This window comes from Adiantum capillus-veneris, chromosome 10 (genome assembly GCF_014529385.1).
Source record: "Adiantum capillus-veneris isolate H3 chromosome 10, ASM1452938v2, whole genome shotgun sequence".
Lineage (NCBI taxonomy): Eukaryota > Viridiplantae > Streptophyta > Polypodiopsida > Polypodiales > Pteridaceae > Adiantum > Adiantum capillus-veneris.
This window is the reverse complement of record NC_140940.1, coordinates 113,154,535-113,181,210: the sequence shown is the minus strand read 5'-3', so window position 1 is coordinate 113,181,210 and position 26,676 is coordinate 113,154,535. Positions and strand designations below refer to the sequence as shown.

General features: G+C 43.9%; 1 protein-coding gene across 1 annotated transcript; it reads left to right on the top strand.

Moving 5' to 3' along the window:
• Positions 1 to 495: 495 nt before the first annotated feature.
• On the top strand, positions 496 to 26,499 carry LOC147449471 (uncharacterized). Its single transcript, XM_086521575.1, has 6 exons — positions 496 to 729; positions 23,862 to 24,512; positions 24,629 to 24,747; positions 25,658 to 25,744; positions 25,821 to 25,966; positions 26,036 to 26,499. The coding sequence occupies exons 1-6, from the start codon at positions 496 to 498 to the stop codon at positions 26,497 to 26,499; spliced, it is 1,701 nt and encodes a 566-aa protein (XP_086377701.1).
• The last annotated feature ends 177 nt before the right edge of the window (positions 26,500 to 26,676 follow it).

Sequence of the window (26,676 nt, the reverse complement as noted above, 5' to 3'; positions counted from 1 at the left end):
AGCGGAAGGAACTCGATGTACGTGCCTCTGAAAATTATGGGAAAAAAGGCATTGAGGCTACTTCCCCTCTTGGAAGATGAGAATATGACCGATAGTACGAAATCACGCTTCCCTTCTAGGGCGAAGCTAGACTCTTTTTCACTAGTGGCTTGGACTCAACTCACTAAGTGACGAAAGACCATTCACTGGTCTTCTTTTTCTTCTTAACCAATTTTTGTTTGTTTCCGCATAGGATCTAGCGACCGTCAGGTGTCCTGCAGTTCCATCATGGTGAGACGGGGAGGGGACTTCACAACTGGTATCAGAGCTTAGGTTAGTTTGGAAAAATTTCGTACTGTCTGAAAATTTTAAAAACAAGAAAAATTGGTTAGCTAATCCAAGGCTTATGCGTCGATATTTCAGGAAGATCGTGTGGTTGAGTATCGCAAGTTCCAAGTCTTCGAGCTTATATATACGAGTGCATGTCGTTCTCCAAACTATCTTTTCCGACGGAGCATGATGGAGCTATTGATGAAGGCTCACACTCCTCATTCAACTCGGATAGATAAAGGCTGGGATCTCAAATGGAGCAATGAAGGCGAGACTTATTACATTAATGCTTGGAAGCTGGGATGTCTTACCATGGATTTAAAGAAACTACGCTGGGCAGAGGAACTGAGAGTGATTCAATTGTACTATTTCTTGGGTACAAACTTAAGTATCAGTGTTCCCACTTATCCAGGAGGCACGGTATCGGGGGATATATGTTTGCTACGTGAGATGGGCAGGCACCGGGTCTTTGGCTGTGGGAGGTGTGAAAGAGAGAGAACAAGAACAACATATGTAACTGAATCTGGAAATCACCGCAATCATCAATTAATTGAATATTACTTTGAGTACAACTTAGTCCTTAGTCAAGGTGGGCTGTTAACAGCACCGTCACTTGGATCATCTGCTAACTAGGACTTTAAGCTCCCGTTTACAGGATTAACCGGGCCGTTAACGACATCGAACTTAACAAAATGTTAAATCACATTCTAGCTGATGACGATTATGGAAATTTCCTCATGCCGCTTTATTTGCTTCAAATACCTCGCGAATTCTACAAGCTTCAATTCACTTCGATGCCTTAGTTTTCATGCTTCAATTACCAACAATTATTCCGCAGCTTTCTGCTCCTTATGCTTTGCACTGGCTTAATTGCCGCTCACAGGCTTTAACTTCCTCCTGCTCTTCAATTGCTCCGATTTCCTTAACCCTTACTGGGCCTGCCTTGTGCTTTCCTTCTGCTTCTTTAATTAGGTCGATTCCTTTTCAACTCGAATCCCTTTGCTTCTGCTCCCTTCTCTTATACTTGCTCAATCTCTGCTTATGTAGGCTTAAAGCTTATGCTTGCTTGTTAGTTCTACTCGCCTCGTCGTGCTCTAGAATTCCCAATTTTCCTTCATGCTCAGCTTGCTCAAGCTTCTAGTTCGAGCTTGACAGGGAGCGATAGATTGTTTTCTTTCCTTTACTAACCGAGTACGAGAGAGAGATAGCTTGGTGATATTGTCTTCCTCCCGGATGCTTTGCTTTCTTGGGCTCTTTGCTCTCTCAAGCATGAGAGAAAGAGAATCTTGATTGTACAAGGACGAGAGAGAGATTGAGCCTCTCTTGCTTACGAGAGAGAGCGATAGACCCGCTCTTGCCATCCAGCTTTTCTCTTCGTCCTCCTGCTTGCCAACCTAAGCACTTTCCTCCTACTCGTTTCAGCCACAAAAGCCCTCCCTTCTTGCTCTCGTTGCTTGGCTTCTTCTCATGCAAAAGCCCGATAGAGAGAGAGAGCACGCCGTCTCTCCAAGCTTCGAAAGAGAGAGAGAGAGAGCACACCTCGTCTCCCCCACTTCGAGAGAGAGAGCTAGCTATGCTCGAGGTTCCTTCCTTCTCTCCCTTCGTTCTCGTCTTGCCTTCTATATCTCTTTTCGTTGATGCCCCCCTTATAATAGCCCTCCTTAGTTTTTGCCCCACCATGCAGTCACGGTGCTGTGACTCACGTGGCATGGGAGCAACTTCCATGACGTGGCAAGTCCGAAACTGACAAGCGTGAAATCCGGCACTGGTGGTGCCGCATTTAGGCATTGTGGCACAGCGAGCAATTTTCTCTCCTGCTTCGTCCTCATTCAAGCCCTCTGGCGCTCAGCGAGAGCTCATTTCCTCCCTATTGCGCTCGTCTCTGTTAAGTCTGGAGCCTGATTTACCCTTGTAATTTTCAGTGGTAAAAGCGCACATTTAAAAGGCCCCCATTATGAGGAGAAGCCATCGTGCGTGAAGAAAAATCACTCGCCGGAAACCAAAATTTTCACGGCCAAAAATCAGGGGCAACTTTAGGGGCCTGAGGGACGGAAGCCCCTGAGACTTTTTTTTTCCCTCGTCAGAATACTCCTTTTCGCCGGAATATTATGGCCGGACGGCGCGGCCGGAAAGTGGTCGGAAAACAACTGTCGATTGGTCGGTGGGCTGGTACTCAATGGCCGGTGGCCGGTGGCCGAATTCAAAAGCGGACTTGTCTTCTGAAGAGCGGTCACACATGGGCGGATTGGAGGGTAGGATTTGGACTTATCTACACAAGGGCGGCTACACATGGCTGCCTCTCATGAGAGAGGGCAGCCCTTTTGGCCTATAAAAGGAGGCCATTTCTACACACATTTCATAGTGTGAAGTTGATGCAACAAGGTGACTGTGAGGTGGTGAGAGTGAAGCAAGGCGGGAGCTCCATTAAGGGTATAATCCCTTTGTAAACTACTTCTTGTTTTGAAGTACTAAAGCCATTGAGTGGCTGCTTTCTCGTGGACGTCACCCACATTGGGTGAACCATGTATATCGTGTGTACTCTCTCTCTCTCTCTACTCTATAATCTTTTGTGTGTGAAATCTATCTCTCTCCATTAAGTATTCTACTCAAATATCTATTTAGCTACGTCTTATTTCCTAACAACTGGTATGAGAGCAAGGTTTGCTCGTAGCTAAGTTATCTCAAGGAAAGGAATCCTTGAATTGAGTGGGAGTTATGGCGGAGGAAGGGAAGCTCAAGATTGAGAAGTTCAACGGCAAAAACTACCAACATTGGAAGATGCAGATTGAAGACTATCTCTACCACAAGGACCTCTATTTGCTGATGGGGGCTTTTCACAAGCCAAGCTCCCATACCCCTCTTCTCTCATCCCCACCCCATGAAAACCCCTCTTATGGAGGGAGTGATAAAAGGCATTGGAAAAAGTAAGAAAAAAAATAAAGTATGATTATGTAAATATATAAGAAAGGTAAAATAGGCCACCTCATGCCTGCGGGGTAGCCCATCCCCACCTTGCCTCCTTTTTCTTCACTGTTGCCCCGCCGGGTGTCCCTTCTCCTCTCCTCCACTCAAAAGGTCAACCCCCTCTCTCTTCCCCTTGTCCTTTCTCCTTTCTCTCTCCCCTCAAGCTACCCCACCTCTCACCAATAATGCATTATAACTCACCAACAATGCACCCTAACTCACATGCAACTTACCCTATCTTCCAAAAATAGTATACCCCACCCCCTCTTTCTCTCTCCTATCATATCCCATGACCCAAATACCCCCCTCTCTCTCTAAAGGGCGCCATGTCTCTTGTCTTGTAGCTAAATAACCTCCCCCACACTCACACACACTCAGTTTCACTGAAAAAGGTGCCCACAGACCCATCCCCACCCGTGTGGTTACCTGATTTTTCTTGTGTTCACACACATCTGCACACAGATTCACCTCTGAACACACTCTCCTCTCTCCCCTCTTGTAATTACTTTATTCTCCATGTCACCTCTCACTTTTTTCATCAACCCATCTCTTTCTCTCTTAGTCTCTCTCTCATGAGACTGTTGTTCTGGCACATATACACACAGCCAGACAAGTGGGCCCCACAGTCACATGGCCTATGTAGATAATGATTTCTTCATTTCTAAATTCTAGAATTCCTCCCCCCTCCTCCCCTATATAAAGAGGGGTCACCATCACACTAAATACACACACAACATCACCAAAGAACACACTATGCACTGTGTGTGCCTAGTGCACACACATACACCCACACCATCACCATCACCGCAATCACCATGCTTGTCTTGAGCATGACCTCTACACCCTTGGCTATGGAAGATGAAGGGCAACTAAATGAAGGATGATGGCCATAATCCTCGTGCGAGTCTTCGCAATCAACTCCCACCTATCCGCCATGTGCTCTACCACTCTCTCCCTTCTCATTCCCCTACCCTATGCTCCCCATTTCATCGCCTAATTCTCTAAATAAAGCTTGAGGTTTTGTGAGTATGTTTTCTTGCAATGTTTTGCCCATGTGAGGTGTGCGGAATCGCCACCTAGTCTTGTGTTTGGAGTGAGCTTGTGTATGTGTGAAGGGTGTGCGGATTCGCCATCCTTTTGTGGTGCCTAAGTACTAAGCCGCTATACCCCCTCCCTCACTCTCTCTCTCTCTCTCTCTCTCTCTCTCTCTCTGTCACTTGATCTCATTCCCTTTCCTCTTCATCATTACTCCCAAGAATCCATCTCTCTTGGATGAAAAATTTGTTATGGTGGTGTGTTGTTTGCGTCCTAGCCGCTGAAGCTAGGTGGTGCCCCTGTTTGCTTTAGCATGATAGGCTCGAGGCGCGCCATTCCGTCCCCGGTGATTTAGAGGCCGTCGGGGTTCGGGGTTCGCTTTGCTCCCGTCATTTGGTGCCCCCACTGAGGATCTTTTCATGAAACCCTTCAGTTTACAAGACTGAAACCCCTAAACTATTGTGAATGGATGAATGGCTAGCAGGATTTGCTAATTGGACGACAGAAGAAGAAGAGCTCCAAGCACAACTAGACGAACTCCACATCTCCATCGAAGCTCGAGTGCCAGGCGTAACGGTAATCGATTTGCAGTGGGAGAGTCAACCAACACGCCAAACCCAGTGGATATACATAGGCCAAGTGCCAAGAAGAAGAAGGAGAAGGTCGAAACCACGTCCGCAACCTACAACCAACCCACAACAACAAAATGGAAGGAGCCTTACACAATAGAGAATCAACACTATTCTACTTTGAGAATCGGGTAACTCAAGTCACCGAGGTAATTATCACAGTCAGTTTTCAAGTCGCACCTGATGCTGCAGCACAGATAACGGAAGCATTGGCTCACACTCTCACTAGAGAAACTAGGGATCTACTGAGTTTGTTTTAGGAAAGAACACCACCCTCTCCCACAAGCTTGGACAGTGACTAAGCACCTCTAAGCTTCACATGAATCAATACAACCTACCTCAAGACAGATCACACATACCAACACGTGTACGCTCAATCAAGGTAATACTGGATTTGAAGGCTCACTACGAGCACGTCATTGACACCATGCTGGGTGGGGAGCGATTTTTTGAGGTTCTGGCATCAGATCAACCATTTGTCTTACCTTTGGTACAAGGCAATGTACCGTTTGAAGTTTTAATCTATGTCCTAGTATAAGAGGGTATACACGCCTCCTTGTAAAGAAGAAAAAAACTTTTGCAAGTTAAGCAGTGTGTCTTTCTAGCTCTCTCTCTCTCAGTAATCATGGTAAGTGTAGCATTTCCAACATTTAAAGGAAAGAAGGGGAAGGACTTGGTAACATACTTCCTAGATGACTTTGAAGTAGCATGTGTAGTGAGCAACAAAGATACGGATGAATCCCGGGTTAGAATATTTAAGCATCTCATGAAGCTAGAAGCTAGATCATGGTACAATGCACTTCCACAAGCAACCAAGGATGACTGGGAACCCTTAAAAACCGCTTTTAAGAGGCGCTTTGGGGGAGGTACCACTTCAGAAAAGTTGTGGGACAAGTTGAGAGACTTGAAGCAGAAGGGTCTTTTAGAATATGCCACCTATGAGTCCAAATTTGTGGATTTGTGGGAACGGTGGGTTGAGTCACTGGCAAGGGGGAAAGCTGCACCCGATTTCCTAAAAAAAGATCGGTTCACGCATGGCTTATGGCCGCTTCTCAAGGAGAAGGTGAAAGGTAGATTACCGGCTACGTACGAGTTAGCCGTTGAGATTGCTCGCCTTAAGGACAAGAAGCTACAAATGAAAGCCAAAGAAACCGAGTCAACAGAAGCAGGAACATTGCGTCGACCAGCAACTATGACAACCACCATACCACCACCACCGGCTCTTGGGGTAAGAGATGACCAACAAGATATGTTGGCCCTTATTACTGACCAACTGCAAAATTTGTCTGTCCACTTAATACAGCAAGGGAGGAGTCAAGAAAGAGATCAAGACCCTGGAAGATCATGACGACAAAACAGGGAGTATCATTGCTACAACTGCGGAGAAGACGGTCACGGTATGTACCACTGTCCCAAACCACGACAAAACTATAATAAAGGAGGTAGGAGGAACCAATTGTCACCCCCTAGAGAAAGAACACCCCCATCCCGAGCACCACCCCCACCAACACAAATTCTACGTCCACCCCAGACACCACTACAAGCATCCATCCCACCTCTTCCACCAGCCCCACCACCTGATCGCCCTGTAAACATCATAAGGCTAGAAGAGAAAGGAAAAGCCGTAGTAGTGGATCCACCCAGAGCAAAGGAGAGGGACAAGGGTAAGGAGAAGGTAACCTTTTTAGAACCACTTGAAGCCATGACTGTGAAAAGAGCTAGGAGAGAGAAAGCTACACAATCAGATGATGAGAGAAGCATGAGAGGAGAAACTAGCAAGAGGCCATCCAGGCCACGACGGAAATTGGGCATCACCGACTTCCAGCTAGGGGAAAGTTCAAAGCCCTATGATCTAACATTGGATGTGGCAGAGCAAGGACCGAAGATTACATGGCCACAACTGCTATATCTTGTACCTAAAGTAAGGCGACAATGGTCTAAAATGGTAAGTACAAGACGCTCCAAAACAAAGGTAGCCGGAACAATTTCGGGATGCAACATGGATGACATCCTTCCAATTGTCGACGTAAACATAAAAGGAAAGAGGGTTGGAAACACCTACATTGATGGAGGTGCACAAATCTGTGTAATGAGCGAAGCTATGATGCTTCGATTAGGGCTCGAGGTTGACAGGCCTTCTCCATGCAAGGCAAAGATGGCAAACAACGCAAAAGTAAAGTGTGTGGGTGTGGTAAGTGCCGTGAAAATCAAAGCTTTCAACACTAAGGTAGAGGTAGATGTTTTTGTAATGCCTACTAAGGGGGAGGGCTATCCACTAATTTTGGGAAGGCCATGGTTGATGGCCATGAAGGCAAAACAAGACTGGGGTACTGGCCTTCTACGCATGACCGGTAAGAAAGGGGAGAAAATCTACTACGACATGAGGATTGGCAAGCAGAAGCAAATGAATCTGGAAACATTGGCAGATGAAACCACTAGCGAATCTTCCAGTTCTGAGGAGGAGACCACATCCACCGACGAAAGTGACAGTTCCATTGATGTGATGGGTATCATTATGAAGGATCCACAAAGGGTAAGCACAACTGGTGATCCATCACCAAAAGGGCAACCCAATGAAGAGGAGAGCAAATCACCTGGCCTAGGAGGAAGTAGGTTGAAGGGTATGTTGTCTACGGAATTAACACTTGAGGAGAAAGATAGTTTTTTGCAAATGTTGATGGGATTTCCTAACCTGTTCATTGACAACTATGAAAGAATCACAGGCATTACAGTGGTGGAACATCATATTAAGCTGAAGGAAGGGGTAAAACCAGTTGTACAAAAGCTACAACGACTGGGGGTCATACAAGAAAAGGCACTCCTGGCCGAGGTAAGGAAACTGCTGGAGGCGGGATTCATCTATCCTGTAGAAAACTCAGAATGGGTGTCACCCGTAGTGGTGAAGCCTAAAAAGAATGGTAAGTGGAGGGTCTGTGTTGACTACAAACCACTAAATGCAGCTACAAAGAGAGACCACTTTCCTCTCCCTTTCTTGGATGAAATTCTGAATGAAGTAGCGGGTTTTGAATGCTATACCGTCTGTGATGGTTATTCTGGATACTTTCAAATACGCATAGCCTTGGAAGATCAGCTAAAAACCACTTTTATCACGCCATGGGGTTGTTTTGCATATAAGGTTATGCCATTTGGTCTCACAAATGCACCTGCCACATTCCAAAGATATGTCACATATGTTTTTCAACCGTTCTTTGGAACATCCATAAGAGTGTTCATTGATGATTTTTGTATATATAGCTCCCGTATTTCACATTTAGAAATGGTAACTGAAGGTTTGGCCAGGTTGCAGAGCCTAGGTGGGCAATTAAATGTGGATAAATGTCACATTGGGGAGAGTAAAGTCATTCTACTAGGCCATGAAATTTCAGCAAGAGGTATCAACGCCGATCCAAGTAAGGTGTCCGCACTCATAGCCCTACCTTCACCAACGACCGCACGTCAACTGGTCTCTTTTCTACAGAAGGTGAGGTACTTAAGTAGATTCATACATCTACTATCACAACTTGTTCTACCACTGCAACAACTCACTCAAAGATCAACTTTCACTTGGGACGAGGAAAGCGAACATCACTACAACAAGGTAAAGGAGGTCTTAGCCACTCTGCCAACTATCTCACCACCTAAGTGGGATGAAAAATTCTATGTCACCTCAAGTGTTGGTGATGACTCATTGGGGGCTGTGCTACTCCAAAAGGATACGACGACATCTTTCATGAGGCCAATCTACTTCTCTAGTCGAATGATGACAGCAGGAGAGAAAGGTTTCACCCATGTGGAACACTTAGTCCTAGCTCTTAGATTTGCAACTACAAAGTTTAGGTCATATTTGCTGCCTAAGAAATTTGTGATTCTAACCATGGATGAAATATTTCCCTATGTTGTACAACACATGGATGTGTCTGCTAGAATTACTAAATGACTAGTTCGTCTGCAAGAGTTTGACTACACGGTATAGGTAGAAAGCACGACAAGGGCAAGTTTGGGGGGACTCATGACCTACCAAGTCTTTGAAGGGAAGGAGAAGCAATCTAAGGAAGGAGAAGTCTGATTACCTCCAGTACCACCGATGGTAGAAGGAGCATACTCTCTCTACTTTGATGGAGCCTACAAGCGAGCGTCCGACAAAGCAGCTGCAGGCATAGTGGTCTTTGATGACAAAGGGACAAAGGTATTTTCGTTGGGCCAATTGTTAGATTCACATTCTAACAATGAAGCTGAGTATGCAGCACTAACCAAGGGTCTACAATGGTGCGTCTCACAAGGTGTACAACGCCTTAATGTATTTGGGGATGCTCTACTTCTGGTAAGGCAAGTAAATGGAGCATGGACATGCAAGAATCCTAGTTTAAGGACTCACTTAAGTGGTGTAAAAACCTTGTTGGGTAAGTTTGAAGAAGTTCAAATACACCATATCCCAAGGGCTCAAAACCAAGAAGCAGATGCCCTAGCAAGTGAAAGACTACAGGAAGTGGTGGTTGGAGCAATAAAACTAAAGCTCCCTCTATTTCAAGGCAGTGATGCCTTGCCTGACATCATGCATTTTTTGGAAACAGGGAATGCCCATCAGATTTAACAAAGGGACAGAAGCAATGGCTGACGTGGAAGGCCACAAGGTATCGAATCATCAATGATGGTTTGTACTGTAAGGGTAAGGACCAAATACTCAGGAAGGTCCCTCTCTCTCACGAAATCACGGGAGTAATTGCTAGCTGTCACGACGGGGATTGTGGTGGTCACTTTGCCCTAGACATAACAAGTAGGAAAATCTTGCAGGCAGGCTTCATATGGCCTAGCCTCAACCGTGATGTACACCATTGGTGCAAAACGTGTAAGTTGTGTCAAAAGGCCGGCACTAGGTCACTTATGCATGAACCACAGACACCTATTCTCTCATATGGCCCATTTGAAAAATGGGGTATCGATGCCATTGGGCCATTACCTAGGGCCAACTCAGGAAAATTCTACATTATCATGGGGGTCGACTACATGACTAGATGGGGAGAGGCTACAGCCACCACTTGAATCACAGCGGTAGAGGTAGCTAAATTTATCTACGAGCACATATGCTGTAGGTTTGGCACACCTTTAGAGATCATCTCTGATAGAGGGCCAGGTTTCAGAGTAGACTTGGTAGGAGAATTAATGCAGAAATTGGGCATTACAAGGAGGCACTCTTCACCATATTACCCTCAATGTAATGGCCTAGTTGAAAAGGTAAATGGAATGGTTTCTAAAATTATTACCAAGCAGGTAAACAATCATCCCGGAGACTGGGATAAGTATCTACTACCAGCTTTATGGGCCTACAGAACTTCATTTCGTACATCCTTGGGATTCACACCGTATCATCTAGTATTTGGTAAGGAAGCAATCTTGCCCATTGAAGTGCAACTACAAAGTTTCAGAGTAATGGCAAGCCAACTTCAACAACCCAACATGCATTTGAGAGATCACATCATCAACTTGGAAAGACTACAGCTGGACAGAGAAGAAGCAATAAATTATTATGCAGCACAAGCAGAGCATAGACGGCTTAGCTTTAACGAGCATCTCCGGGAAAAAGAATTGAAGAAAGGAATGTTGGTGCTCCGCTACGACAATCGCTTCGACACGCGCAAGGATAAGAAACTCCTGCTCCGATTGGAAGGCCCTTTCATCATCAGGAAAAAGTATGCCAATGGAAGCTACCAGCTTATGGAGGCTGATGGAAAACTTCATAAAACCAGGGTAAATGGTTGGCAACTTAAACCTTATTTTATTCGATTTGACCAGGCTCCACCAATTGACATTCCAGATGAGGACACACCATCAGCCGCCACCTCCGACGATAATGATCAAACAGATGAGCTAGAGACATGAATGCCTCTAGCCAAAAGAAGAGGGCTAATGATGGGGGCTTTTCACAAGCCAAGCTCCCATACCCCTCTTCTCTCGTCCCCACCCCATGAAAACCCCTCTTATGGAGGGAGTGATAAAAGGCATTGGAAAAAGTAAAAAAAAAAAAAGTATGATTATGTAAATATATAAGAAAGGTAAAATAGGCCACCTCATGCCTGCGGGGTAGCCCATCCCCACCTTGCCTCCTTTTTTCTCATTGTTGCCCCGCCGGGTGTCCCTTTTTCTCTCCTCCACTCAAAAGGTCAACCCCCTCTCTCTTCCCCTTGTCCTTTCTCCTTTCTCTCTCCCCTCAAGCTACCCCACCTCTCACCAATAATGCATTATAACTCACCAATAATGCACCCTAACTCACATGCAACTTACCCTATCTTCCAAAAATACTATACCCCACCCCCTCTTTCTCTCTCCTATCATATCCCATGACCCAAATACCCCCCCCTCTCTCTAAAGGGTGCCATGTCTCTTGTCTTGTAGCTAAATAACCTCCCCCACACTCACACACACTCAGTTTCACTGAAAAAGGTGCCCACAGACCCATCCCCACCCGGTGGTTACCTGATTTTTCTTGTGTTCACACACATCTGCACACAGATTCACCTCTGAACACACTCTCCTCTCTCCCCTCTTTTAATTACTTTATTCTCCATGTCACCTCTCACTTTTCTCATCAACCCATCTCTCTCTCTTAGTCTCTCTCTCATGAGACTGCTGTTCTGGCACATATACACACAGCCAGACGAGTGGGGCCCATAGTCACATGGCCTATGTAGATAATGATTTCTTCATTTCTAAATTCTAGAATTCCTCCCCCCTCCTCCCCTATATAAAGAGGGGTCACCATCACACTAAATATACACACAACATCACCAAAGAACACACTATGCACTGTGTGTGCCTAGTGCACACACACACACCCACACCATCACCATCACCGCAATCACCATGCTTGTCTTGAGCATGACCTCTACACCCTTGGCTATGGAAAATGAACGGCAACTAAATGAAGGATGATGGCCATAATCCTCGTACGAGTCTTCGCCATTAACTCCCACCTATCCGCCATGTGCTCTACCACTCTCTCCCTTCTCATTCCCCTACCCTATGCTCCCCATTTCATCGCCTAATTCTCTAAATAAAGCTTGAGGTTTTGTGATTATGTTTTCTTGAAATGTTTTGCCCATGTGAGGTGTGCGGAATCGCCACCTAGTCTTGTGTTTGGAGTGAGCTTGTGTATGTGTGAAGGGTGTGCGGATTCGCCATCCTTTTGTGGTGCCTAAGAACTAAGCCGCTATACCCCCTCCCTCACTCTCTCTCTCTCTCTCTCTCTCTCTCTCTCTCACTTGATCTCATTCCCTTTCCTCTTCATCATTACTCCCAAGCATCCATCTCTCTTGGATGAAAACTTTGTTATGGTGGTGTGTTGTTTGCGTCCTAGCCGCTGAAGCTAGGTGGTGCCCCTGTTTGCTTTACCATGACATGCTTGAGGCGCGCCATTCGGTCCCCGGTGTTTTAGAGGCCGTCAGGGTTCGGGGTTCGCTTTGCTCCCGTCATTGCCACTAGGCGGTCTTGCAAAGAAGCCCACAACGATGGTAGATGAAGCATGGATTGTCCTTGATCGAAAGGCACTGGGAACAATCCGGTTAAGCTTGGCGTGAACGGTGGCCTTCAATGTTTCGGAGATGAAGACCATGGAGGACTTGATGAAGTCACTTGACGACTTGTACGAGAAACCATCAGCATCCAATAAGGTATTTCTTATGAAGCGCTTGTTCAATCTAAAGATAATAGATAATGGTTCAGTTGCAGAACACCTAAATGACTTTAACACAAACATAAGTCAACTTCGATCAGTGAAAATAAATTTTGATGATGAAGTGCGAGCTCTCCTTATACTATCATCTCTACCGAATAGTTGGGACAGCCTTGTGATGGCTGTAAGTAATTCTATATCTGGTACAAATACTCTTAAGTTTGATGATATTGTGGGTGTTCTCCTAAGCGAGGAAATGCGAAGGAGAATCACCGGAGAGTCATCAAGTGCTGCACTGTCAGTAGAAACAAGAGGAAGGCCTAAGAAGAGGTTCAAAAACCAAAAGGGTCGTGATGGATCAAGACAAAGCAAGTCACACACAAAGTCAGTTCTTGAATGTTGGAACTGTGGCAAGAAGGGCCACGTCAAGAAGGATTGCTGGTCCAAGAAGAAGAAGGAGATAGAGTCTCAAGACAACAAGCCAACATCGGAGGCCAATGTGGCAGGTAAAGTAGAGCAAGATGCTCTAATTCTTTCATTAGACAATGTATCTGATTCATGGATACTAGATTCCGGGGCTTCATTCCATGCGACACCACACAAGCAACATTTCCAAGACTACACCAAAGGTAATTTTGGGTATGTATACTTGGGAGATGATGAAGCTTGTGAGATTGTCGGCAAAGGTATAGTTTCTGTCAAAACTACTAACGGAAATGAATGGAAGCTTAAAGATGTTAGGCATGTTCCTTCTCTTCGCAAAAATTTGATCTCTACAGGATAATTGGACGATGAAGGTCACAACATTGCATTCGGAAACAAACGGTGGAAGATCTCAAAGGGATCTTTGGTGGTTGCCAAGGGAGAAAAGGTCGGTACACTTTACTTGTGTACGGTTAGTACGCAACCTTCAGCTTGTGCAGCAACTATAGAAGTTGATAGTGCGGTGTGGCACTACCGACTTGGGTATATGAGTGCCAAAGGAATGCAAATCCTTCAAACAAAGAAGCTTCTACCAGGTTTGAAAGAAGTGGACTTAGAGTTCTGTGAAGACTGTGTTTATGGTAAACAAAAGAGGGTAAAATTTCAAAATTAGGAAATGAAAGAAAAAATAAAAAACTTGAGTTGGTTCATTCTGATGTTTGGGGTCCTATAAGTACACCATCACTTGGTGGCTGATTGTAGTATGTACTATGTAACATTCATAGACGATGCGACTAGAAAAACATGGGTTTATGTCATGAAGAATAAATCCGATGTATTTTCCATATTTCAAAGATGGAAAGCCTTTGTGGAGAATGAAACAGGTACCAAGGTTAAATGCCTCAGATCCGACAATGGAGGTGAATATTGCAGCCAAGCTTTTGAAAGCTTTTGTGCTAGCAATGGCATTCGGAGGCAAAGGACAACCCCAAGGACACCTCAACAAAATGGGATTTTGCAAAGGATGAACATGACAATCATGGAGCGAGCACGAAGCATGCGGCTACATGCAGGCCTACCGCTTGAGCTTTGGGCGGAAGCTGTAAGTACGTCTGTGTACTTAATCAATCGTTCACCCTCAACGGCATTGGATGGGGGAGTTCCAAAAGAGGCATGGAAGGGTAAACCGGTGAATTATGCATTTCTCAAACTTTTTGGGTGTGAGGCTTTCATGCACATAGATAGAAGCCTAAGATCAAAGCTAGATGCAAAGTCCAAAAAGTGTTTCTTCATTGGCTATGGAGAAGGTGACTTTGGGTATCGCCTGTGGAATCCTGAAGATGGTAAAATCTTAAGGAGTAGGGATGTAATTTTTAACGAACAAAATATGTACAAAGATTACTTGGAAAGAAAACAAACAAAAGAAACAAGTGGTGAGTACATGGAGCTTGAGGACGATGAAGACTCAAGGACTGCAAACGGTGAAAATGTGCAACAACGTCAACCAAATGAGGAGCCTTAACCTATTCCCCGAAGATCTACAAGAGCAAGTAGACCTCCAGAAAGGTTTGTTCCTTCCTTCAACCATCTCTTGATCTCAGATTCTGGAGAGCCGGAATCATACGAAGAAGCTATGCAACATGAATCCAAAGACGAATGGACGAAGAGCATGCAAATGGAGATGGACTCACTACATCGCAACCAAACATGGGATTCGGTTGAGTTGGCTAAAGGTAAGCGGGCACTTCAAAACAAATGGGTGTACAAGGTGAAGGAAGAAGAAGGTGGGAAGAAGAGGTACAAGTCTAGGCTTGTGGTAAAAGGGTTCTATCAAAAGAAAGGTATTGACTTCAATGAAATATTTTCTCCTGTTGTAAAAATGAACTCAATTAGGCTTGTCTTAAGCCTTGTGGCTGCTCATGATCTAAATCTCGAGAAAATGGATGTAAATATGGAATTCCCTCACGGTGACTTAGAGGAGGAAATCTATATGCTTCAACCAAAGGGGTATGAAGTAAAAGGTAAAGAGAAAATGGTTTGCAGATTAAAGAAGAGCTTGTGTGGTTTAAAGCAAGCATCAAGACAATGGTACTTGAAGTTTGATCGATGGATGTTGGATCATGGATTCACAAGATGCAACTCGGATCACTGCGTCTACACGAAGAATTTGGGAGATGGGAAATTCATCATCCTAATGTTGTATGTTGATGACATGTTGATTGCAAGTGCTAACATGCAGGACATCAAAGACCTAAAAGAGGAGCTATCTAAATCTTTTTCAATGAAAGATTTAGGTGCTGCAAAGAGGATGCTTGGTATGAAAATATCAAGGGATAGGACGAAGAAGACAATAAAGCTATCTCAAGAAGATTACATCAAGAAGGTACTAGAAAGGTTTGCAATGCAAAATGAAAAACCACTTTCTACACCTTTGGCTGGTCACTTTAAACTAACAAAGGATATGTGTCCAAAGACACAAGAGGAGATAGCCTATATTTCTAAAGTTCCATATGCTGCAGCGGTAGGTTCTCTAATGTATGTTATGGTGTAGACAAGGCCAGACAGGGTGTTATGAGTAGGCTCATGGACAACCCAGGTGAAGAGCATTGGCAAGATGTGAAGTGGATACTTAGGTATCTAAAAGGGACAACAACAAATGCGTTGTATTTTGGAGGAACTGATATTTTTCTAGAAGGGTATGCTGATGCAGATATGGCAGGTGACAAAGATACTCGAAGGAGCACTACTGGCTATGTGTTCACAGTTGGAGGCACAACAGTAAGCTGGGCTTCAAAGCTGCAGAAAGTGGTTTCACTTTCTACCACGGAAGCAGAGTATGTAGCAATGACGGAGGCAAGCAAAGAAATTCTGTGGCTTCACAGATTCTTAGAAGAGCTTGGATTCAAACAAGACAATTGTGTCTTGTACAGTGATAGCCAAAGCGCTATCAATCTTGCGAAGAACTCAGCCTTTCATTCAAGGACAAAGCACATTGAGGTGAGATATCACTTCATACGCACTCTTTTGGAAGAGGGATAGCTAAAGCTAGGAAAGGTGCATACAAGTGAAAATCCTACAGACATGTTTACAAAGGTGGTCAACAAGGAGAAGTTGAGCTTTTTCAAATCTTCAATGGGCATTCAAGGATAAGAAGCCAGAATGGAAAGCAGTCACAGGTTTGGTTTGGAGATCAGTCTCCAAGTGGGAGATTGTTAAGTATGGAGCCTAATTTACCCTTGTAATTTTCTGTGGTAAAAGCGCACATTTGTAAGGCCCCCATTTTGAGGAGAAGCCATCGTGCGTGAAGGAAAATCACTCGGAGGAAACCAAAATTCACGGCCAAAAATCAGGGGCAACTTTAGGGGCCTCGGGGACGGAAGCCCCCGAGACTTTTTTTCCCCCTCGTCGGAATATTATGGCCGGACGGCGCGGTCAGAAAGTGGTCGGAAAACAACCGTCGGTTGGCCGGTGGCCAGTAGTCAATGGACGGTGGATGGTGGTCGGAAGTAAATGGCCGGTGGCCGATGGCCGAATTCAAAAGCGGACTTGTCTTCTCAAGGGCGGCCACACATGGGCGGATTGGAGGGTCGGATTTGGACTTATCTACATAAGGGCGGCTACACATGGCTGCCTCTCATGAGAGAGGGCAGCCCTTTTGGCCTATAAAAGGAGGCCATTTCTACACACATTTTATAGTGTAAAGTTGATGCAACAAGGTGAGTGTGAGGTGGTGAGAGTGAAGCAAGGCAGGAGCTCCATTAAGGGTATAATCCCTTTGTAAACTACTTCTTGTTTTGAAGTACTAAAGCCATTGAGTGGCTGCTTTCCCGTGGACATAACCCAGATTGGGTGAACCACGTATATCGTGTGTACTCTCTCTCTCTCTACTCTATAATCTTCTGTTTGTGAAATCTATCTCTCTCCATTAAGTAATCTACTCAAATATCTATTTAGCTACGTCTTATTTCCTAGCAGTCTCGCTGTCTCTCGCCACACTCCATGCTTTTTCTTTCCTTTGCTTTTCACACACCCTTAAGGGTTTAATTGGTGGGCGACCATCCTATATCTTCGGGCGGCCATAGTGCCAATTATTTATTAGGCGGCCTCCAGCCCTTGGGCGGCCTTTGCTTGGTTGTCTTTGGACACCATTGAAGGGCATTACATTTGGCATACCTATCGGCCGAAGCATTACCAAGCACAACTCCTTTCGCAGTCCTTGACTAACAATATCTTCATGAATTTCGATCCCCACATCATTTTGCATGGTGATGCTTGCCTTCAAGATATAAGCGTACGCGATTGCATTTGTCCAGCTTCCTGGCCCTGCCTCTGTTGGAGTTATCCCGTAATCATTGCATTCCAAGAGATGAAATTCCGAACACGAAGCTCTTCAAGCATTTTTTTGTACTTTATGAGACCTACACCACATTTGACTTACATGTAGACTATCATAGTACACTGCTGCTGACAATATACCCTACTATCAATTCACTGCAGAAGATAACATTTCGGACAACATTCTCATCGCGCACTTACTCTGTTGCATTTCAAAATCCGGTCGAGAGCCAAAATCTCCCATATGGCACCCCGTCCGAGCCGACCTGACTGATACGGAGCCGGCCCCCGGTGAATCTTCATCGGCCAATATCTTGGCGACCGAGACGTCGATCATCACTGATCTGAAAAGATTGACGCGCTCCACAAAGTTAGCACTTCAGGCCCGTGCATTCATTATATTTCTGTCACCTCAGCTGCAGTTGCCCAATCCAGTATGGATCTGCAATCGACTCAAACTTCAAACTGCCATAACTTCTTCACTGTAGCTCCAATCGACAAGCCGTAAAGGCAGGACGGTAGAGCACTTCAAGCACTGCAATTGTGGATCATAAAGTCATGTATGTGCTCACTTCAAGCATACTCCTTTTTAGCATCATTAAGGCATGAGTTGGACCTTTTAAGCCGCATCTGGCATACATTAATCATTAAACTTGATCTGTTATCAAGCCCTGATCATTGCTCACTTAATGTGTAGGCTTCAAAGAAGCTTAGATTACATTTCTCTGCTCTTTTTCCTTTCATGGAAGCGAAACTGCACGACATCCACCCCGTCTGAACCTGCACAACCTCCGATCTGTGCCAATAGCACTTCAATCTGCATCTGCTATGGGTACCCTATGCTCTTTCCCATCATTAGACTCACGTAACTAGTAAACATATGAAAAATAAAATAAGGCTTATACCCTATCATCAATGTTTTAGCTTAATCATTAGGTAGCTGTCCATCAAAAATCTCTGAACTGTATCTGCCGTATCTTCAAAGCATTTAATTATGAAAAACCAGTTTAATACCCCTCCAGACTCAAGTGCTCCAGTTAATGATGCACACGGATTGACCATTAAGCTCTCTTTAAGGAACCCTGTCAAGCTCAAGTATGCCTTACTCTGTCTGCACACAGAATGGCCGTCAAGTTCTTTACCTCAAGTTCTGGTAGCAGAACCAACTCAAAAGATGTAAAGATACTTCAGCAATTGTTCAAAGAAGTCAATCGGAAGCCAGCCATGTAATCTTATTGAATGCCTAACCAAAACTCTCCTGACTCAGCATAAATCTAGACAACTTGTACCATGCAACCTGCTACAACAGATAACTGGTACTCTTCAAATTTGGAACTTGCACTTCAGTAGCCCCCGAGATCAAACGAAAACCCGATCATTTGTCCCACTGTGAGCATTCCTTTAAAAGAAGTGCACCATCCTCCAGGATCATAGGGAAAGTACAAGAATTTCCACTCAATAAAGCATAAATATAAATTAGCCCACAAATCTTTATACAAACCGCTTGGATCATATGACATATAAGTCAATTGCCTAGGATCATGCATATATCTATCACCTCCTGGGTCAAAATCTAGCTCAAAATCCCCTACATCATAAGGTAACATCAGATTCCATATAGCATCAGATACTGCCATATCCCCTGTGCAATTGTCTCATCCAATTGTCGATCATCAATCATAGGTAAAAGCATTGGCAGTTCACCTTCACTCTCACTAGTATTAGAATCCCAATCATGCATATTTGAATACATCAAGTCTCTGGAAAAACTTTCTTTATTAGGCTCAAAAGATGCATCAGAAAACAATTCTCTATCTTGTAGAGGCTTAAAATCAAGTAGAGCATCATCCAACAGTTGCATAAGTTCATCATCAGCTGCATCTGAACAAACTTGCTCATGCATGATTATAGATTGATTGGTATCCTTAGCATCTGTATTTGAGAACCCTTCCAAAGCTTCATCCAATAAGAACATAAGATCTAGGTCCACCACTTGAGAAGGTTCCTCAATCATGTACACCCTAGGTTGTTGCAATAAACGAGCATTTTCACATATGACATGCATACTAAACGCATCTGCAGTAAACTGCTCTTCAAGTCTTTCACCCTCAACCAGATATCTTTGCACTTCTATAGCACAAAGTTCTGCATGCACATTAAAAATTTCATCTACTGCCCTGTCTGTATCATCGGCACAATGAAACCAATCATATTTAACAACAAGAGATTGCACTTCACTATGCACCCCCTCTGAATCAGCATCATCAAGTTCATGATCATTATGCCATAGTGTGAGCCCTGTGTCACAAATTCTCGATAGAGAAGAAGTTTGCTCCCTCTCTAAATCACCATCAACAAATTCAGGACCAATATGCCAAATCGGTAGCTCAAGGTCATAGAAACTTTTCAAAGAAGGAGTCTACACCCCCTCTGATTCATTATCATCACATTCAAGACCAATTTCCCACTTCTGTAGTTGTGCTTCACAAAAACTTGTCAATGAAGGAGTTCGACCCCCTCTGAATCAAGCACATACTCTTGCTTAGCCAAGTCCTCAAAATCTGGTACATCCAAATTCGGCAAATCTGGTATACCACAAACCATGGTCTTGCTGCTTTCAACAATAGCCCTGCTTTGACCTATGACATCTGTATCATCAATCAACTCTTTGGCAAAACCTGTACCAGTATCTTCAATCACCTCTATGGTAGAATTTTCACCAGAAAAATTTTGCTCTAATTCTGGTTCAATAGCAAAAGTATCAGTTGTAATTGAATCTTCTTGCATGTCTACTTGAATTTGGTTGCACTCATTTACCTGCAAAATTTCTTCTTGAGCTTTAGCCACTTCACTATTTTAATCCCCTGATTTCTTTTCTTCATGTACTGCATGCATAGTCTCTTTGCAAAATTCATTCTGTGTATCCCAAAGATGTAAAGCCTCACCCTCAAAGACTTCTACTTCATGCACAACATCTGCAAAACCCAACTTTGCATACACAGCTTGAACTATGTCTTCATCATTAGCCTGTAAGAAGGTAGCATCCTGCACAATAAACCCATCAATCACAGCTTCTAACTTTGATCGTATTTGTCCTCGAATATCTACGTAGTCTGGTAGACTTGAACTGTGTTCTTGATAGTTTTCATACTTCTCATAACGTACTTGCACAATAGCTTCTTTGAAATACTCCCAGTCATCGTTGCAAGCTTTGGTAACTTCTTGAATCTACTCCTTCACATCTGAACTCACTAACTGCTCAAAAGATTTGATCATCAATTCTTCTGGTATCACTCTTACCTTGGTCTCCACTTCATAGCACTCAAGGTAGCCCTCTGGATCGTATCCATCAAAGAGTCTTCTCTCGTCGTATACTGCATCTAAAGCTGCATGCAAAGCTTCATCCATTTGAATTTTCTTCTTTATGGTCTCCATTTCAAGCAGAGATCCTTGAACCAATTGAGGCATCTTCAAAAAATCTGGAATTGTTGACTTATCATCAAAACCATTCGCACTTAACTCTGCAATCATCTTCATCATCTGCTCTAAATTCTCCATCTTTACCTCCCATCGCGGCTCGTTTCACGTCGGGTTCACCAAAGATGTCAGGGGATATGTGTTCCCTAAGTGAGTCGGGCAGGAGTTGGGCCTTTGGTTGTGGGAGGTGTGAAAGAGAGAGAACAAGAACAACAGATGTAACTGAATCTAGAAATCACCGCAATCATCAATTAATTGCATATTACTTTGAGTACTACTTAGTCCTTAGCGAAGGCGGGCTGTTAACAGCACCGTCACTTGGATCATCTTCTAACTAGGAGTTTAAGATCCCGTTTCCAGGATTAACCGGGCCGTTAACAACATCGGACTTAACAAAATGTTAAATCAAATTCTAGTTGATGACGATTATGGAAATTTCCTCATGGCGCTTTATCTGCTTCAAATACCTCGCAGATTCTGCAAGCTTCAATTCACTTCGATGCCTTAGTTTTCATGCTTCAATTACCAACAATTATTCCGTAGCTTTCTGCTCCTTATGCTTTGCACTGGCTTAATTGCCGCACACAGGCTTTAACTTCCTCATGCTCTTCAATTGCTCCGATTTCCTTAACCCTTGCTGGGCTTGCCTCGTGCTTTCCTTCTGCTTCTTTAATTAGGTCGATTCCTTTTCAACTCGAATCCCTTTTCTTATGCTCCCTTGTATTATACTTGCTCAATCTCGACTTATGTAGGCTTAAAGCTTATGCTTGCTTCTTAGTTCTGCTCGCCTCATCGTGCTCTAGACTTCCCAATTTTCCTTCATGCTCAGCTTGCTCAAGCTTCTAGTTCAAGCTTGAGAGGGAGGGATACGTTGTTTCCTTTCCTTTACTAACCGAGTACGAGAGAGAGATAGCTTGGTGATCTTGTCTTCCTCCCGAATGCTTTGCTTTCTTGGGCTCTTTGCTCTCTCAAGCACGAGAGAAAGAGCATCTTGATTGTATGAGGACAAGAGAGAGATCGAGCCGTCTCTCCTTCTCATGCAAAAGCCCGAGAGAGAGAGAGAGCACGCCGTCTCTCCAAGATTTGAGAGAGAGAGAGAGAGAGAGAGCACACCTCATCTCCCCCACTTCGAGAGAGAGAGCTTGCTATGCTCGAGGTTCCTCCCTTCTCTCCCTTCGTTCTCGTCTTGTCTTCTATATCTCTTTTCGTTGATGCCCCCCTTATAATAGCCCTCCTTAGTTTTGCCCCACCACGCAGTCACAGCGCCATGACTGACGTGGCATGGGAGAGACTTCCATGACGTGGCAAGTCCAAAACCGACCAGCGCGAAATCCGCCACTCGTGGTGCCGCATTTATGCACTGTGGCACGGGGAGCAATTTTCTCTCCTGCTTCGTCCTCATTCGAGCCCTCTGCTGCTCAGCGCGAGCTCATTTCCTCCATGTTGCACTCGTCTCGCTGTCTCTCGTCACACGCCATGCTTTTTCTTTCCTTTGATTTTCACACACCCTTAAGGGTTTAATTGGCGGGCGACCATCCTATATCTTCGGGCGGCCATAGTGCCTATTATTTATTGGGTGGCCTCCAGGCCTTGGGTGGCCACTAGCCCTTGGGCAGCCTTTGCTTGGTTGTCTTTGGACACCATTGAAGGGCATCACATTTGGCATACCTATCGGCCGAAGCATTGCCAAGCACAACTCCTTTCAGCAGTCCTTGACTAACAATATCTTCATGAATTTTGATGCCCGCATCATTTTGCATGGTGATGCTTGCCTTCAAGATATAAGGGTACGTGATTGCATTTGTCTAGCTTCCTGGCCTTGCCTCTGTTGGAGTTATCCCGCAATCATTGCATTCGAAGAGAGACGAAGCTCTTCAAGCATTTTTTTGTACTTTATGAGACGTACACCACATTTGACTTACATGTAGACTATCATAGTACTGCTGCTGACAATATACCCTACTATCAATGCACTACATGAGATAACATTTCAAACAAGATTCTCGTCGAGCACTTACTCTGTTGCATTTCGAAATCCGATCGAGAGCCAAAATTTCCCAGATGGTACCCCGTCCGAGCCGAACGGACTAATACAGAGCTAGCCCCCGGTGAATCTTCATCGGCCAATATCTAGGCGACCAAGACTCCGATCACTGATCTCAAAAGACCGACGCGCTCCACAAAGTTAGCACTTCAGGCCCGTGCATTCATTATATTTCTATCACCTCAACTGCAGTTGCCCAATCCGGTACGGATCTGCAATCGACTCAAACTTCAAACTGCCATAACTTCTTCACTGTAGCTCCAATCGACGAGCCGTAAAGACAAGCCGGTAGAGCACTTCAAGCACTGCAATTGTGGATCATAAACCCATATATGTGCTCACTTCAAGCATACTCCTTTTTAGCATCATTAAGGCATGAGTTGGCCCTTTTAAGCCGCATCTGGCATACATTAATCATTAAACTTGACCTGTTATCAAGCCCTGATCATCACTGCTCACTTAATGTGTAGGCTTCAAAGAAGCTTAGCTTACATTTCTCTGCTCTTTTTCCTTTCATGGAAGCGGAACTGCACAACAACGGGGAAACCCCTGAACGAATGGGTATGGGATAAAGTGGTGGAGATAATACCATATCAAAGAATCAGAACTTTTTCTTAGAATACCCCTAAGAATTTGGATCTTGTAATTTACTTTCCGATTTCCAATGAGTATAAGAAGTATTATACCAATTAGTTAGAAGATTGTAAAAATGTGACTACAAACACCCATCTTTTGTATCACCATATTCCAAGTCATCCAGCTATGCAGATTCTTTAGAGGCTGCAAAAATTTACAATAAGTTAGGATGAGATACCCTAAGCCTCTTTTGTAAGGCCATCCTTGTAAATATTCACTTTGTGAATAAAGAATCCAGTCTTTTGAATTGAGTATCTTGATCTTGTGTCTATTTTGAAGTTGAATCTTAGCCGTGTGATAAGTCTTTAAATTTGTCAGTCTATCGATCTTATGAGTCATGTAGGTATCTGCTTCTGCTCTTTATACCGCGGTTCAGGAGAAAAAACTTATTCTCAAGCAAGCGCAACCCCCCAACTTCAAAGGTGAAGGGGTTAACGTGGAACAAGATGCAAAGGTGTTGATAAAAGCCATGGAGGATTATTTTGAAGCTGCAAGAACTCATCCGCAGAATCAAACTATGCTTGCCATGTTCCAACTTACCGGAGATGCCAAAATATGGTGGAAACAACATTGCAGAGACTCCGACATTGTTGGATCTTCTCAGCCATGGGAAGAGATTAAGACTGCAATGACCAAACGCTACTTACCACCAGCTCATAGGGCCATCAAAATGAGCAAGTTTTTCTCACTCAAGCAGCTATCCTTGACTGTAGAAGGATATTACTCCAAGTTTGTGACTCTGAAGAGATATGCGCCGAAGATGACCTTGGAACAACAAGTGGCTAGGTTCGGTCAAGGCCTCATTGAACCATTGAACAGTAGTTTGGAAGCTCTTAGACTAACAACATTGCAAGATGCTTTGTTAAGAGCTAAGCCGTTAGCTATGGAAATCATGAAAGTTGCTCAAGGCAGAAGAAATTACTTAGCGAAGAGGGCCAAACCAAATAATTGGGATAACAAATCGGCAAACCTTGCTTATCAGGATCGTCCTGTGGTAGCTACTTCAACCGCTATCGAATTTCCCAATGTGCGATGTTATGATTTCCAAGAGTACGACCATTTATAGGAACAGATGTCCCAAGAAGACTCGTGCATCCAGTGCAAATGCAGTACCTCTCAATGCCAACGGAAGAGGTCAATCGAACAATCATGGAGCACGAGGAAGAGGAGGTGGAGGACGAGGACATGGTGCAGTTGCTAGGGCTAATGCTGCAGTTGGACAACCAACTGTAGGTGATGAAGCAGATGAAAGGGTAGTGCTGCATGCTGCCATAGATAATCCTCATGCTTGTCAATAGTTCGCTGTAATTCAAGCTCCTGGAATGCGCCAAGGTGATAAAGTTGAATTCCTCATAGACTGTGGAAGTACGCATTCATTTCTATCTCCTAGATGCATGAGAAAGTTAAAGCTAAACCAGTATCCTGCGAATAGACTAGTAGTAGAACTAGCTAATGGGAAGGAAGTGTTATCTCAACATTCCGCAGGCTTGATAGATTTTGAATTAGGGGGTTATGCTACTTCTGCGCAATTCCGTACCTTACCTTTAGGAATTTATGACGGAATTTTAGGAATGGACTCATTGAAAACGAACCAATCCCACATTCATTGTCCTCAGGGAAACATTATGCTCACAGATAACCTTGGGAATGAAGTTCTAGTTCAAGGGAAAAATAGAATACCCAAGGCTCATTTAGTTCAAGCCAGTAGACTTCTAAAGGGACTTAAGAAGGGACAACAGATTTATGTTGTGAAGCTTAACAAGGTGGGTCAATCAGATTCAAACTTTCACCTAGAATGGTTGAAGGAATATCCCGATGTTTTCCCAGAAGACTTGACCAATCTGTCACCATATCATGAAGTAGACCATGAGATAGAACTATGCCAGGATGTGAACCTGTTTCTAAGAGACCATACAAAATTTTGTTACCCAAAGCTATAGAACTTAAAGAACAACTTAGGCAACTGATTGAACAAGGGTTCATTACTTCTCCTTGGGGTGCACTAGTTATTTTTCAAAAGAAGAAGGATGTATATTTGCGGCTATGCATAGATTATCGTGGACTTAACCAAGTGACTGTCAAGAACAAGTATCCGATTCTGAGAATTGATGAATTGTTGGATAGACTCCATGGATCCAGGATCTTTTCAAAGATTGATCTTCGGTCAGGATATTATCAGATTAGAATCAAAGAATCAGACATACCAAAGACAACTTTTAATATTAGGTATGGGCATTATGAATTCACAGTTACGTCCTTTGGTCTTACTAATGCACCTGCAAGCTTCAATCGACTAATGTAGGATATCTATAGACCTTACTTGGATAACTTTTGTGCTCGTATTTTTTGATGATATTTTGGTTTACTCTAAAGACGAATCAGAGCATGAAGGACATGTCAGGAAAGTGTTGGAAATTCTACGTCAGCATCAGCTTTATGCTAAGGAAAGTAAGTGTACTTTCTGTACCCCCCAAGTTAGTTATTTAGGTTTTATTATATCTGTTGATGGAATTTCAGTAGATCCCAAGAAGATCAAGGATATAGTGGATTGGCCTCAACCTTCTTCTGTCACTGAAGTCAAAGGATTTCTTGGAATTTTAGGGTGGTGCAGGATTTTTGTCAAAGATTATGCTCTTATTACAGCACCTTTGACAGGACTTCTGAAGAAAGGAATGCGAATTGATTGGAAAGCAGAACATGAAGCTAGTTTTGCTGAGTTAAAAAGATATTTGGTGTCTTCTCCTATTCTAAAGCTTCCAGATTTCAGTAAGGATTTTGAAGTTGTGACCAACGCCAACAGTCTTGCCTTAGGAGGAGTTTTTACTCAAGAAGGGAGACCAATAGCTTTTACCTCTCGCAAGCTCAGAGACCATGAGAAGAGCTATCCGACTCACGATCTAGATCTTCTTGCTCTCATCCATGCAATGAAGCTATGGAGACATTATCTTTTGAGTCGCTGTCGTACAGCTGTGCTGCCATGAAGAGAAAAAGACTAGAGAAATGCAAGCTAAGCTTCTTTGAAGCCTACACATTTAGTGAGTAGTGATCAGGGCTTGATAAGAGGTCAAGTTTAATGATTAATGTATGCTAGATGCGGCTTAAAAGGGCCAACTAATGCCTTAATGATGCCAAAAATGGAATATGATTGAAGTGAGAAT